The sequence below is a fragment of the Heterocephalus glaber genome, unplaced genomic scaffold, assembly GCF_053883595.1.
Source record: "Heterocephalus glaber isolate CG9 unplaced genomic scaffold, H.glaber_assembly_v1.0 deba00001504, whole genome shotgun sequence".
Taxonomy (NCBI): domain Eukaryota; kingdom Metazoa; phylum Chordata; class Mammalia; order Rodentia; family Bathyergidae; genus Heterocephalus; species Heterocephalus glaber.
This window is the reverse complement of record NW_028258324.1, coordinates 69,651,276-69,666,851: the sequence shown is the minus strand read 5'-3', so window position 1 is coordinate 69,666,851 and position 15,576 is coordinate 69,651,276. Positions and strand designations below refer to the sequence as shown.

Here is a 15,576-nt window from a genome sequence, read left to right as displayed (position 1 = left end):
GATGAAAAGACAAGCTCTAAACAGAGAAGATATTTGCAAAACATACAGAGAAAAAATTATTTACAAACCACTACACACAGGTATACTGCACAGAAAATGCAAAGAATTCTCAAACTCAGGATTTAAAAAAACCCAACTAGAAACGGATAAAACACATAGATATTTCACTCAAGAGGATATACAAACGGCAAGTAGGTACATGAACCCTAGCTATTAGAAAAATGCAAATTAAAACCAAAATGAATAATCAGTACACACCTGTTGTAGACTAAATGTCTGCACCCCGCCACTGCCACCCAGAAAATCACATATGTTAACATCTAATCATCAATTGATTGTTTTAGGACACAAGACCTCCAGAAGAGGGTGGAGTGCTCATGATTGGGATGAGTACTCTTATAAAACAGACCTCAGAGAGTTCTCTAGCCTTTTTTCTTTTTTCTACTGAAGACACACCAAGAAGTCGGTAATTTCTAACCCAGAAAACAATCTTCACCAGAAGCCAACCATGCTGTGGCCTGATCTTGGTCCACCAGCTTCATAACTGTACGAAAAAACTTCCAGGGGCCGGGGATTTAGCTCAGTGGTGCTGCCGCCTGCCTTGCAAGCACAAGGTCCCGAGTTCGATCCCCAGTACCAAAAAAAGAAAGAAACTTCCAGTGTTCATAAGCATAAAACACAGTACTTTGTTATAGCAACCCAAATTGAGAGAACACTACAAGAATGGCTAAAAACAGTGCTATGTTGCAGTGTGCAACTGTGACAGCATAGAACAGGAAAGATTACTGTGAGACGAGACTTAGTTCAATCACAAAGAGGCCCAGAGGGGCTGTCTCCACTGAGAGCACCTAGCATTATGGAGACTCCCAGTAGTTGCACCTTAGCCAAGAGTTGTCTGGTTTTATGTAGAATATCAGTGTAAGAGAAAACAAAAGAAGAGAAGCACTTTGGGCAAGAAACCGCCTCAAGGCTAGACAGTTTTCTTGCGGAAAGGGCAAGGACAGTGGCCAGACAAAACACGTCCCCCACTAATTTGAACTTGTTAACCATTCACTCCTCACAGAGCCTGCATCCTTTTGCCCTACAGTTTAACCATTTGCTCCAGGCCAAGTTCCCTGCACGGTAACATCAATGTGGATGTGGTGAAGGATCTGGGTCATTCACACACTGCAGGTAAGAGTGTAAAACGTGCAGTCCTGGTACAAAATGGTGGATTTCTCTTAAAAAATTAAACATGTAACTACCATAAAACCCAGCAGTTGCAGCCACGAACATTTAGAACATGAAGAAATTATACATTCATATGGAAATATGTACACAAATATTTATAGCAGATTTATTTGTAGTAATGCTAGAAACAATTTAGATGTCCCTCATTGGGTGAGTGGTATGTGTATACCTGAGATACTACTCAGCAATGAAAAGAAAGAAACTATTAAGACACTCATAAACCCGGATAGATCTCTAGAGAGAATGAATGGAGAAAGCCAAACACAAAAGGTCATGTAGTGTATGATTCCACTTATTTACATTCTGTAAGGGAAATCATAAAAACAGAACAGTTCAGTGACTGCCACAGACTGATGAGGACTGGTGTCCAGAGGGAAGGGGTGTGAGGTATAAAAGGCCAATGTGAGATATCCCTGTGCCGATGGATACATTCTTTATTCTGACTGCAACAGTGTTTTTCATCATGGCTGTGACAGAACACTATAGCTCTATAACGGGCTATTACTGGATAAGGGGATCAAGAGCACAGAGGACCGCTCTGTTACTTCTCGTGACTACGTGTGAACCTGTAATTACTTCAAAATAAAAGTTTAACTAAAAGATGAAAAATCAAGTCCAAACATTGACCAGAATCAGACATAAATGAAGACAAGTAATAATTTTAAAAACAAAATAATTCAAGAAACATTTGAGCATGATGCTCTGATTATAAATAGATCTGAAGATAAAAGTAGCAAAGAATCGAACCTCAGTCATATTTTTGTTATTGGTAGTGGTGTAGATGTAATAATTTTGAAACTATCTAATGTTCAGCTAAGCACAGAAGAAATGAGTAAGCATCGTGATGTACTGGAAATCAGAATATTTATTACCAGAAAAGGGAGATAAAATCTTCAATGAAGAAAGATGAAGGATACATACCAATTTCCTAGATCTGCCCACTGAAAGAGGATAAATGCAACAATATCCAGTAGAAATTTACACACCCAAAGCTCAGATAATGGGTCCTGTACCACTCAAAAAATAAAACAAAACAAAACGTGGGCTTCATGGAAGAAGAGCTAATTTCTGATCTGGGCAGAAAAATTATCAGGTAAGCTTGGGGCAAATCACTGTTGCAGAAAACTGGGAATTACTCAAAAAACAATGGGACATGTAAAAGCACACAAGGGCCAGCTAGAAAGGCCAATTAGAGCACTAAAAGGAATATGATATTTGTTAATAACAGTGAATAAAAATCATCAACTTGTCTATAAAAGCAATTAAAAACAAAGGGATGCAGATAGAGAAGATATAGAAATTCCTCTTTATAGATAATGTGTCATCAAGCACTAAGAGGAATTACAGAATCAGAAGATCACTATTTTGCAACCACCACTATAACATGTGATGAATACAAGGACCTCTGGCCAATACCAAAGTCACATTAACGTTTACTAGGGAACAGGATATTCACTCAGTAGGAAAGTATTACCTTACAGATTACTCATTGAAAACAAAGGAAACAAAAAAATAATTTAAGGGCAAGGGGTACAGTTCAGGAGTAGAGCACATGGAAAAGCCTGGTTTGATCAGCATTATCAAATAATAATAATAATAATAATAATAACAATAATACTCTTAGAAAGAAAAAAGGGAAACAGTTGCAATGGAGATTCAGCAGTTTTCACCTCAGCAGTAGCAATAGCGGAGCCACTTGACACTCTGTCTTCTCCTGTGATGCTCTTGAAAATTTTTGTGTTCTGTTTTTCTATTTGTCTTGTTTTTTGCTTCTATACAACTCCAGTGAAAATCATAACACTGAATCTGGTACCAGTAAGTATTATTCCCATATCAAAAATGGGGAAGCAAGGACACAAGTTCCCCAAACCACAAAACTACTAAGTGGGGAAAGCCAGGATTCCAACACCAAGTCTGACTGCAAAGCCTACCGTGAGCAGCTACAGTACACAGTACAGTACAGTAGTTCCACTGGGTTTTTTGGAGGAGGGAGGTTGATGCCACGCTTTACTGAATACCTGCAAGTACTTTTTGACCAAGTACTTTGCTGACCATATGTTAAACTTAACAACCCTTTGAAGTAGGATATTTATTCTTATTTTGCAGAACACTGGAGCTGAGAGAGGTTGAGTCACCTGTCCAGAGTCCTGCAGCCAACAGGGGCACAGGTGTGTCTGCCTCCACTGCCCTCATTTTCCTAGGATAACACTCTACTTTCCACATCCTACATATAAACCATTCCTTATTTTCTAAGAAAGCTAATCTACTAGACAACTTTTGATTGTCAAACATGTATTCCAATATTTGTCTGGAATCAACACTTAATTTCTCTAGAAAGATTCTTTCTTATATTTAATGAGATTCTATATAACATCAGAACTCTGATGATATGAAGGTTTTCTAATGTTGGAAATTATAATAGAAAGATCCTTAAAAGCCTCTGGTTTAAGTCTCAGTTCAACAGACTTGGAAGCCAGATGATTTGTATGCAAATCTAACCCCCCAAAGAGGCTTGCACAAGTGAGGAATTACACTTGAGAATATGTCATGACTAAAACTTCATGTTGTATAAGTACATTTTTTGCCTACTTTTAAAAAAATTTATATTATTCAAATACATTATCAAATGTTTTTAAAAGCAGTTTTATAATGTTAACAACCAATCCAAAAATATTTGTGCTGCATACAATTGCCCTTTTCGGTGGCCGGGGATTTAGCTCAGTGGCACTGCACATGCCTCGCAAGCGCAAGGTCCTGAGTTCGATCCCTGGTACCACCAAAAAAATAAAAAAAAAAATTAAGGAAAATAATTGCCCTTTTCTTAAAATCAGAAGCCATTCCCATGTTACAGTGGACCTTCAAGTTATGACCGACCTGACATATGAACAACTTGGGTTAATTAGGTTAATGGACCTAATTCTGCCTCTTGTTATCTATCTATAGCGTTTACCCTGGTAACCATCCAGATCTCAGCTGTATTAACTTACAATCAACTTGAGTTACAATAGCCCTCAGGAACCAATTGAGTTCATAAGTCAAGGGTCCACTGTACTTAGTATTTCTGCTTGTTCCAAAGTGAATTTCAAACAGCTAAACTCATCTTCATAATAACTTGAGTGGAACCAAGGAAGCATCAGCCCTGCTTGCAGTTGGTCCGAAACCTTCTGTCATGCACTAGCCCTGAGTACTACACGTAGGCCGCTGTGAGGTTTAAATGAACTAACACTCACAAAAAGGATTACAGTCTCCTGCACACAAGCATCCTGGTGTCATCTGGACTCGTGAGGTTGGAGCAGCCCCGAGAGAAGCACAAACTGGATGGAAAGACAGACACCTATCAGCTTTCCCTACTCTGAAGGGCTTTGAAGAAACTCACTCAGAATCCACATCTCTCCTCTGAAAACCTGTATTCTTTTCCTTCAACACAGACATGGTTAAAACCCTCATTCTCTGGAAAAAAGCATCAGTTGACTCATCCATCTAATCAACCTCCCACTTTTGCGGGGGGCTAGGTTTCACTGTCAACTTTCTTTTTGGGGGGACCTTACACTTGCAAGGCAGGCAGTGGAGCCCCTGAGCTAAATCCCCAGCCCATGTCAACTTTCTTGAATACATTCTCTGTAGCTACTGTGGTAGGCATGATTGAAATGTCCTTCAGGAAAGCCAGCTAGCACTTCCCTGGGGAAGTCAAAACTTAATCACGTGAGTTTCCCTAGAGTGAGGCTGATGAAGGTAAAACAACAAATAGAGCAACATGAAAACATACTAACACAAAGTATATGTGTCCCAAGGTTGTGACAGCTGAATTCTCTAATTAGCTCTCTCCTTCCAAATAGGAAATCTACAAATATTAAGTTAATGATAACCACCTTTGCTGGAGCAGCCCAGCCAGAAGGAGCAGACATCTCACCCTTGAGGCAGCACACCACCTTCTCTAGAGAGTTCTGAAACACCCTTGCGGATTCTTCCTCTCCCATCTCACTTTCCCACTTTTCTCTGTGCCCACCCACCCTCCGCAGTGACAGTCTTTCTTCAGATATGCTAATATCATCTATCAGACAACTCAGGTCCCACTCTTCCTGCTTTAAAGCTGATAGAAACAGGCATCTTTTAAGGTGTCTTCTGCAGAAAGTTGAGCTCCTCTATTATGTGATTTTTATTAAGTCAGATCTGAGTTCTGCTGGTGGCACCTACATCACACCACATACACCCACTCAGATCCACCTGTCACCCTGTTACCACCTTGTTTAACCCTTCACTTGGATATTATTCTCCAGCACAGCCAGTGACCTCTTTATAGTTCTCACTCTTCCAGATTTCACTAGTCCACTGATACAACCTGTCCACTTCTTGAGCACTTTCCCCATCACTGCCTTTAATGGAACTGAGCACTTTGCTTCTGTTCGTTAGGTTTAAGTTGCTCTGCAGTGGGTCCCAGTCCACTTCCTAGAATCAGGCACACCTAGATGCAAACCCAGCCTCTACTCCTAAATAGCTAAGCGCCCACGGGAAAATTTCTGAACTTCCCCAGGCCTTTCCCCTCAACTCTAAAACCAACATAACAACATAATTGGCCAGTAAGTGCTTGGCATAAGCTTACTGCGCCACAAAGCAATCACTGAATAAATATTAACAACCTTCTCTGTGTCCTTTTTCTCAGCTTCTGGCACTCTGTACTTCACCCACACTTCTCTCTGGTAGGACTGGGGATTGAACACAGGGCCTTCCCACTGAACTACATCCTTACGCCTTTCAAAAACAAACCACTTCACTTTGAGACAGGGTCTAAGTCACTAAGCTGCCCAGGCTGGGCTCGAACCTGTCATCTCCCTTGGCTTCTGCAATATTAGACCTCCCATATTTTTCTTCTCTGCCATCTCTCCTTGGGATCTCTGGCAGCTTATCATCCTATATCCAGACTCACTGCTGTTATCAAAAGGAAACCTAAAAGTTTTCTTCACTTCTTGTGCATCATCTCTCCTTTAGTGATCTCACACGTCGTCTTGACTACAACTGCAACCCATAAATAAGAAAATGACTTCCACATTATCTCTAGTCCAGACCTCTCCTGAGTTCTAGATTCCTGTATCTAACTGCCTATTGACATCACCATATGACAAGGACAGCTGAAACTCAAAGTCTAAAGGGAATCATGACCTTCTTTCCAATCCTATTTTTTTCTCTATGCACCTAAAATGCAAAAGGCAGACTTCTAGAAGTTATCCTTAATAACCTTGCTCTAACTCTTCCTCTGAGTCTAACCAAGCTTGTATTTTTTACCTGAAATATTTCTCAAATCCACCCACTTACTTCCATCTCTACATTTCTTTCTTCTAAATAATCTGTCTACTCCATATACAAAAATCTACTTTACAATATCTGCATATGATTTATTCTTTCCCATCCCTCTTCCATAGCCAAGCCATGTCCCTTTCCATCAAAACGCCTCCTAGAGCCTTGACTCATTAATTCATTCCTTACTGGGAAAAGATTAAGTAATAGATTAAATCATGGCTGATTCAGCTCAATAAACTACCATGGACACAAACAGACATGATTCTTAAAAATCAGCCATTACCCAAACACACTAATTATGTAATAATGCACCAGGCACTGCCTCTGGTAACGAATATGAATATGTACATGTTTTACATGTATTTTACAAACATGTACAGTTTTTTCTATTTCATAAAGCTATGCATTTCACAACTTTAACATCATCTATATAGTGTTGAACTTCCTGTTTTATTTTTGAGATGAGTTCTCAGCCTGTGAGGCGATCCTCCTGCCTCAGCCTCCTGAGTGCTGGGATAGGCATGCACCACCACACCAAGCTGAATCTCCTTTCTTTGTTCTGAATTTCCCTTCTGCAAGTATGAAGGGAATTGTCTCATTTTAGCATTTTCAAAGCTTTGGTGAACAAACTTTTATCATTTGTGATTTTAAAGGAATTACAAAAATTAATTCAAAGTGGATCATGCCCTTAGACTATTTACAGGGCAGAAGACAGCTGTACTCACATTTGTATCCTGTTTCCATACCAATGTCTCATAAAGAGAAGTTGCTCATGACAAATGCAACAGAATTAGACGAACATGCTTAGGACTGACATGTGGCACAAATGCCAAAAAAAGAGAAAACAGAACTTCTCAAATATATCAACTCTGTTTCTTGTCCAGAAAAATGCTACTTGGGCCAAAAAGGAAAAGGAAAAAAAAGGTAGAAAGAATTGTGCCCAAGCAGATGAGGAGATTAGCAGAGGACTTGGCAACTCTGAATGGCACAGCTCTCCGTGAATGGGACAGTGGGCCTGGTCCTGTGCAGAGGGCAGGGCCAGAGCTGGGATAAAGTCGAAAAGAGAACAAAGGAACGTGAGTGTGAGTTTTTAAAAGCCTGAAAGAACTGCCTACCACAGTCCAGTGTACCTAACATCCATCCTTTTCTAGATTCAGATTATTTACTTAAAATAAGCTTCTAAGCACTAAGAAAATGGTAAACATTGGTAGAAACAACCAGAGTTGTACCAGGTTCATGTCTTTTTAAAATCAAGTGTGTGTATACATAGATCATGTATCAGAAAGAAGCGATAAAAATCCTGGGTTGGTAGAATTTCAACAAGGTATTTGACCAGGTTCTTATCATGCCCACTATGGACTTGAGAACATAGGATGGATGATTGTGCACTTAAGTGGTTACTGGGTACACAACCATAATAACAAGTACCCATTAATGAACTGCTATCAATGTGAAGGGCAAGTGTACCAGCAAGTCTCAGGCCTTCTTGTGCTAAACTATTTTATCAAAAACTTGAAAGAAGATATAGAAGGTTACTGTAGTGCTACTGGCATCTGATATGTGCATGACATGAATTTAGGAAGAATAGCTAATATACAGTATAAAGGAGCCAGGATTTAAAAACCACAGTAAGTCAGAAAAATGGGCTAATTCTCCTAAAATGTAACAGAGAAAAATACCTAAGAGATCAGTACCTGTGTTCAAAAATGTATCTATACTTCTGAGATGGGCAAGTTGTGGCTTAACTGCCATACGTTTTTTAAAAACCAAGTTTGATGGCTTTTTGTCGACAGTAAGCTTAGGTCAGCCTGACAGCAGCAAGCTCAGTATGGTGAGATGTGAGGTTCCAAAGAGCTAATGTGACCCTAGCAGGAGCAGGAACAGTATCGAAAAGACAGGAGGTGGTGGTCGAGCTCCACTCTGGACAGATCAGACCACAGCGGGGACACCAGCCACCTTTCCAGGGGTTACGATCTTCACTGGATCCTAAGCACACTGGCAAGTGTCAGGAGTGCAGACCATTAACACTAAAGAACGTTGAAGGGGCTGGCGATTTATAAATAGATTTGTAAAACAAGAGTTCAGCGGAACATAATGGCTACCTTCATCCAGTCATTCAACGAGTATGAAGTTGAAGCCTATTTCAAGAAACCCTACTTGGTTATGAGAATGGACAGGAATACAGGGACAAGACGGTCCACATCTGCAAGAAATCCCTGAGTATATTCAAATACCCAAATGTGAAAAGTTCAAACAGCCATGATGTAAAAAATAATTCGTTTTCTAATATCTCACAAGGTACAAACAGGATCGGTGGAAAGAAGTTAGAAAGTAACCGATTTCAGCTCCTTATAAGGAAGAATATTTTAGCAGCAGAGGCTAATGAAGGAAGAAGCTGTCTGCAAGGTTCTTGTCTGTAATAGTGTAGGAAGAAAGACCACTGCTGAAATAAGACAGGCACTGAGCTGGACCACATTTAACCTTCCTCACCCCCCACACTAGGAAATGGAATCTCACCTGATTCGTCTTATTAGGGTATTTCTGCCACCCTACCTTCCTACAACTGGGCATTTCCAACTCTGAACCTGCCCCCGATGAAAAACAAAGCTTTCTAATTGGGAACAGGTCTGAGCACATGAATGAGAAATAGGAAGAAGCTGACCCATCAGTAGATGCTACACAAAAACATCAGTACTGCTCCATCAGGTTGAAATTTGAAAAGAAAATGCAAGGATCCTCTATCCTTTAATTCATGAATTCAACTGAAAATATTCAACAGCATTTAATTAAAGTAAATAAAGATTTCTTATATACTGCATGTTTGGTTGTGAGCCATTTTCTTCTAACAAAGACAATTTAATTTTAACTTAGGATCACTTGGAAAATTTGTGTCCTTAATAAGCATTCCAAAACCTTCTATCCTAAGATTATATGGAAACGAACTTCAGAATATATTTCTAAAAAGATATGATTCATCGGATACAGAGGACCAAATACCATGAACTAATCAAATTGTGGCATCCTGATTAAATGGCTACTTAAATCTAATCTGTTTAAAATCACAAGCAGGATAGAAAAAGAGAAAAAGGTTCCAGACCATTTAGTTCTGGCTTTTCTACACCAAATTAAGATCATCTGAGCTTACCTTCCCTGCCTTATTCTATAATTCTTAGACTCATACACTGGCTCAATAAACACTGCGACTGGGTATTTGAGGAGTTTACCCTCCAAAACTGTTCCTTTTAACTTCGTGGAACAAACCCCGACACTTAGCGCTGTCTTGCTTTTTAATACAATAAATGCAACACAAGTCGATTTCCAAGGGCTGTTTTTCCTTCAACAGCGGTCGGAAGGAGAAAAGTGAGGCAGAAAAAGAGGCTCCTCTTGAACCCCGACCCCGAGGAGTCCCCCGAACCCCGGTGGTCAGCAACGCTGCCGGCTCTACCACCTCTCAAACACACCGACCGCCGGGCTGTTTCGGGCACCCCAGAAGAAGAAAAACGAAAACGAAAACCAGACTCGGGTTTCCCTGGGATGGGGATTCCCCGGCGAGAGCGGCTCCCGACCGCCCCCTGCGATCCCCGCTCCCCACCTGCAGCCCCGGCAGCGCGGACCCCGGGTGCCTCGGGCCAGGGCGGCCCCAGCCTGGGCGCAGCAGCCCCGGCGGGCGCGGAGCCTGGGACGGCGGGAGTCCCCGCAGCACTTACAGTGACACCATCCTAGGTGACAGCACCAGTGCAGCTTGAAGCACTTGCCATGGCTGTGCGTGGCACAGATGGACAGCCCGTCGCACGGCTGGAAGTCGGGTCTGCGGGCGGCGCAGCTCCGCGCTAGGGCCTGCGCCTCGTCCACTTTCTCGCTCTTCCAACCCCGCTCGGGCGCCGGCGCCGCGGCCGCACTCATGTCCGCTCCGGGCGCGCCGGGCCGGGGCCGGGGACACGGCGTCTGGGCGACAGCGCCGAGAGGCTGCGGACGCGGGAAAGCACGACGCGGGCCGGAGTCAACGCCAGCGCACGGCGGCGGCGGGAGCACAGCGTCCCGGGCTCGCCGAGGAGCCGCCCCGGCGGGCGCTGCGAGGGGCTGAGCCTCCCTCCGCCCCGCCCTCCGCGCAGTGCGCACGCGCACATGCACCGCGCGCCACCGCCCCCCTATCTCCCCCCGTCCCCGCCCCGGGTCCCGGCGAGCCAGGTCTCCTCACGCGCGCCCTGCCGGAGAGCGCGGGCGTCGCGTCGCCTCGCGCCACGGCGGGTCCCTCCCGCACCCCGTAGTTGCCCAGACAGACCCCGGCGGAAGGCCGCTCGTTCTGGCCTCACGCACGTACAGGTCTCCCGCACGCTTCCCTGCGTGCTGGGTTCCCTGGAGAAGTGACCCAAACGAGGGCGAGGGTTTCACACTTACGCGCCCACACCCAGCCTCTGAACACGCGTGCCACGTTTTCCTCAGCACCCTCCTAGGTGTCGGGCGGAGTCCCGGGGGCTGCTCACTCCTGGGGGCGCAGGGCAGGGGCCACAGGGGGTCAGCACCCAGTTCCCGGCTGCTGACGCCCGCTAGTGAGAGTGGAGGACTGTGTGGGGTACGCGAGGTCTGTGTAGTTGGGCGTGTTAGAGCCGGGGCATGGTGTGTGGGGGTGCACAGTGCGCTTGGTGTTAATGAACTGTGTAGATACGCGTGTGTGTGATGTGGATGTGTAGGACTTACTGCGTGTGTGTGGTTGAACGCGGTGTGTACAGTAGTTGGGTGCACATGTGCCCGGGGCATGTAGGTGGGCATTAATTACACAGTGTGTATATGGGTGTGTGTTGGTGCAGCAGTGTGGCGTGTGAGGCGTGCTGAGACTGCCTGGTGTAGAGAGGTGGAGTATGGCACAAGTGGGCACCCAGGGAGGACTCGTGTCTGTCTTTTCAGGTATTAACACCCACCTGGCTAGCGGGAGTGACTGGCCCCAGGATGGTGGCTGCAGCCTACCACTCAGTCCGATTGCCTTCTTCCCTCCTGGCCGCAAGTTTCTCCAGATAGATTTTCCAGGCCAGGCTGTGCTGCTGGGATCCAACCTCAGGCTGGATTCAGTGAAGACAAAGCATTTGCTTCCAGGGAGTACTGTTGGGAATTGGTGTTTCCCTGCAACGGGCCAGAACCCAGCCTGGAAACGGAGGGGACACCCTCTTCTTATTTGCCAAACCCTTTCCAGAGCACAAGAAAATGCCTGTAATTACCGAGGTTCAAAGTACAAGAAAGCCTTTCAACCCACATTCCCTGCTGGAACGCGTTATGCCGGGGTCCCTTTTCTCTTCCCTTTATTCTTTTCCTGCTTTGTGTAAACAAAACACTCATCCTGGTTTGAAAGAACCAAATTCATCCTCAAGCCTTGAAAATCCTTGCTGCCATAAGCAGCAATCTTTTCATAATTTTCCCTTTTATTTAACCTTGGCTTGAGAAGGGAAATTAAATTTGCATATCTGACTCCAGTGAAACCTTCATTTATTGGGGGCTGGGAAGAGATTCAATTTGGTGGCAAAGGTATTTTCAAGAACTGTCTAAGTCACTAACTGTGGTTCCTCATTAACCTAGCATTGAAACGGTTGTAAACGTGAGGAATCATTTCTTCACTTTCCTTCCCAGGTGCCACCCTCCCTAAATCCTAAAATGCATTGTTGACTCATAAAATCCACGCTGTTAAATTCATATTCCAACCTACCTCAGAATAAGATAAGCAAAGGGAAGAGAAAAATCAAAGGAATTTACAGTTATTACTGCATCATGCCAATCAAGAATTTTTTGAACAAAGGGGGATTTCCATCTGTTCTACCCTATTTTTCTTCTTCTCCAACCTATAAACTCCCTGCACTGTTGTCTGTATCTTAGAAGACCTAATAAAAGAATCCCTCCATGAATACTTATAACAGCATACTGCTTTTACGCTAGGGTGAACCATGTTACAAGATTCCACTAAATATGAAACATACTATCTTGACTAGTGAAAATTGAGCAGGAGAAAAATGCAATACAGCATTTTAGCCAAGAGGTAAAGTAAGTCACATGATTTACATTAGTCACATGATTGGAGGCTGAGAAGTCTTTACATTTTCTGTTCCATAAAATCATTCCTTTGGTCCTAAAGATGTTATTCTGCTCTCTTGCATGGAGCAGGAGGAGGTAAATAATGTGACCTCACATATATACAGCTTTCGGGATGTGTTGTCAGGATAGAATTTTTGTTATGGAATCCCAACCCATAGAAAAGTAGAGAGGATTATATAAACAACCCTGTGCTCATCACCCAATTTCAATAATTATTAATTCATTTAGAAAATCTTGTTTCATCCATAGCTCTACCCACTCCTCAATCCCCATCCTGCCACCAGAATATTTTGAGGTAAATTCTAAACATAATATAATCTCATTCATAAATATTTCAGTATGTATCTCTAAAAAAACTTTTAAAAAACATAACACACAATACCAGTGTGGTGGTTAAGCTTAATTGTGTCAACTTTCTTAGCTTGCGAGCTGCCTAGGAGATTAGTAAAATACTTCTGGATGTGTCTGGGTGAGTCATCGAAGCCTAACTTCCATATACTATATGGTTTCTAGTCTCTCCTCTGGTGCTGTTTCCTGGCCACCAAGCATCTTTGCTCTGCCATATCCTGCCATGATGTTTCTGCCTCATACCCTGTTGGCCATGGATTGAATCCTCTGAACCATGAGCCAAATTAAACCTTTCCTCCTTTAATATATAGGTGTCAGGTATTGTGACTCAGTGATGGGAAGGTTGACTAATACAACCAGTATGATGTAATAGGATACAATGTGATCATAAAAATGAACATGTCCAGTAGCTGTTGGTTACCTCTCTAGCTCCCCTTTAAGAATATGCTACTTTCTCTGCCTGGAACTTTTCCACCCTCTCTTTTCCCTTGCTTACCTCTTCAGCTTCAGTGTTATTTTCTCAAGGAAGCTTTCTCAGACTAACCCAGACTAAGTTACATGCACTCTCCATTCACATCACTTATCCCAATTTTAAACAATAAGAAGGAATCACTGGACTAATAATATCTTTTCCCATTTATCTCTCTTCCATCACACTCTCTTGTAATGTGCCCTCCTTGAAGGCATGAACATGGTCCCTTCTTGCTCACCATCTTGTTCCCAGTAATTAGCACAGAGAATAAATAAACTTCAAAGTAGTGAAAATAATTCCATTTGGGGCTCCAAAAGGCTAGAAAAAGTTAATTTTAGGTAAATTTCAAATTTGTCAAATTTAAATGTACTAAATGTGATGACAAATGTGAATAATTCATGTAATTAATCTTATAACCACACCCAATTGACTCAGAGCTTAGATATGTGTATTAGTTACCTATTGCTGTGTAACAAATGACTCCCAAATTGAAACAACACATAGTCTCTGTGGATAAGGAACCCAGACATCCCTAGTCAGACTGTCTGCTTCAATAACTCACACAGGCCTATCTTCTCATTTAAAGTTTCATCTAGGGAGGACTGCTTACAAGCTCACTTACACACTGATTGTTGACCAGATTCAGTTTTTTAAGAAACCACTGGGCTCAGGATTCAGTTGCTCACTTGTTGTTGAGCCTCTCCATGGGCATGCCCACAGCACAGTTCACAGATGGCAGCTGGCTTTATCAGAGCAAGCATGTCTTTAAGAAAAGTCAGGCCTGGGGATGTAGCCCAGCAGTAGAATGCTTACTTAGCATCCCTGGGGCCAAGTTTGATCCCTAACACTGCAAGAAAAGAGTAAGCGTGTCATAATGTTTTATAACCTAATGTAGGTAGGGATTCCACATCACTTATGCCATCTTCTGTTTATTAGAGATACCTCACTAAGTTCAGCCCTGCACAAGGAAGCAAGTTATCCAAGGGCAGGAATACCAGAAGGCAAGAATCACCAGGAGCCATTTCAGATGCTGCCTGCTGCACCATGCTTTAGCCAGTGGGAGACTAGCAAAGACAGTGTTCACTGGGGTTTGCCCTTCCTTTCTGTTCTGGAACCCCGAGATCCACTAAGTGTACAAGATTAAGCAAGCCTTCTGGAGGATGAATGATTCATGGAAAAGAACGGAGGTGCCCTGATTGATGAACAAACAGCCAATCCCCAGTCAATCATCTGTCAAACACTAGGAATAGATCACTCTAGATCCCCCAGCTAACCATAGAACACGTGGGAGTCCAGAAGAGATCTGATGAGCCAGTCTGGACCCAAATAATCCCCACAAAGAAGTGCAGAATAGCAAGCAACATAAAACAGTCATTGTTTTAAACTACTGCACTTTAGATTGTTTCTTACATAGCAAAAGCTAACTGATACATCCACCAATCCTCTCATCTTAGACAAGGTAACTGAGACTCAAGAGGCTGTGAGACTTGCTCAACATCCCAGAGGACCAGGCATGGAAGGCAAGGATCTTTTCGCATCCAAACAATGCAAATGGTTTAAATCTAAACTCTGCCATTTGCTGGCTGGAATACTGTGGCAAATCTTCATACTTTCAGAGATTCAGTTTCCTTGTGAAAAACAGCAAAAACCCAGAAGTTTCTCTGGAACATTTCTTAGCACTCACAGCTCTGACTTGACCAGTTGGTTATAGAAGTAGGGTCGGAATCCTTTCAGTGCCAATGTCACTTGTGAATAGCCAGATATTCCAACATATTGCACTGCATATATTTATCTACTGCTAATATAGTTAGGCATGCTACCCCTTCCAAAAATTTGATAAATTGAGTCATTGCAAATCAGATAGTTTTTCGTTGCTCGATTGAACCAAGCAACTAATTCCACCATGGTTATAAATAACCTTCTAGTAATTGGTCAATTAGTCATATTAAAGCAATTAGAGTGATGAAGTGGATGGAGCAGCTTCCAAATGCAGCACAACTAAATTTGGAGACTTCTTTGAAGAGGGAGGATGCCTCTTCAGCATGGCTGCTGGCATAATTCAGATTCTCATCATTCGCTCCAGTGTTGAGGAAAGAACAGCAGGTTTGGCACAGAGTCAATCAAAGCTCAGCTCCACTACCACCTCGCTGAGA

At 42.9% G+C, this 15,576-nt stretch overlaps 2 protein-coding genes across 2 annotated transcripts in view; both read right to left on the bottom strand.

Annotated features, from left to right (window-relative positions):
* The window catches only part of CUNH3orf70 (chromosome unknown C3orf70 homolog), a 71,883-nt gene extending 61,286 nt beyond the window's left edge, over positions 1-10,597 (bottom strand). The window contains exon 1 of the mRNA XM_004834850.4: positions 10,233-10,597. Coding sequence (XP_004834907.1) covers positions 10,233-10,428 — 196 coding nt within the window. The 5' untranslated portion in view covers positions 10,429-10,597. The remainder of the gene's footprint in view (positions 1-10,232) is intronic.
* Positions 1-15,576, bottom strand: part of Ehhadh (enoyl-CoA hydratase and 3-hydroxyacyl CoA dehydrogenase) — a 205,938-nt gene that overhangs the window by 61,286 nt on the left and 129,076 nt on the right. The gene's annotated exons all lie outside the window — the stretch shown is intronic.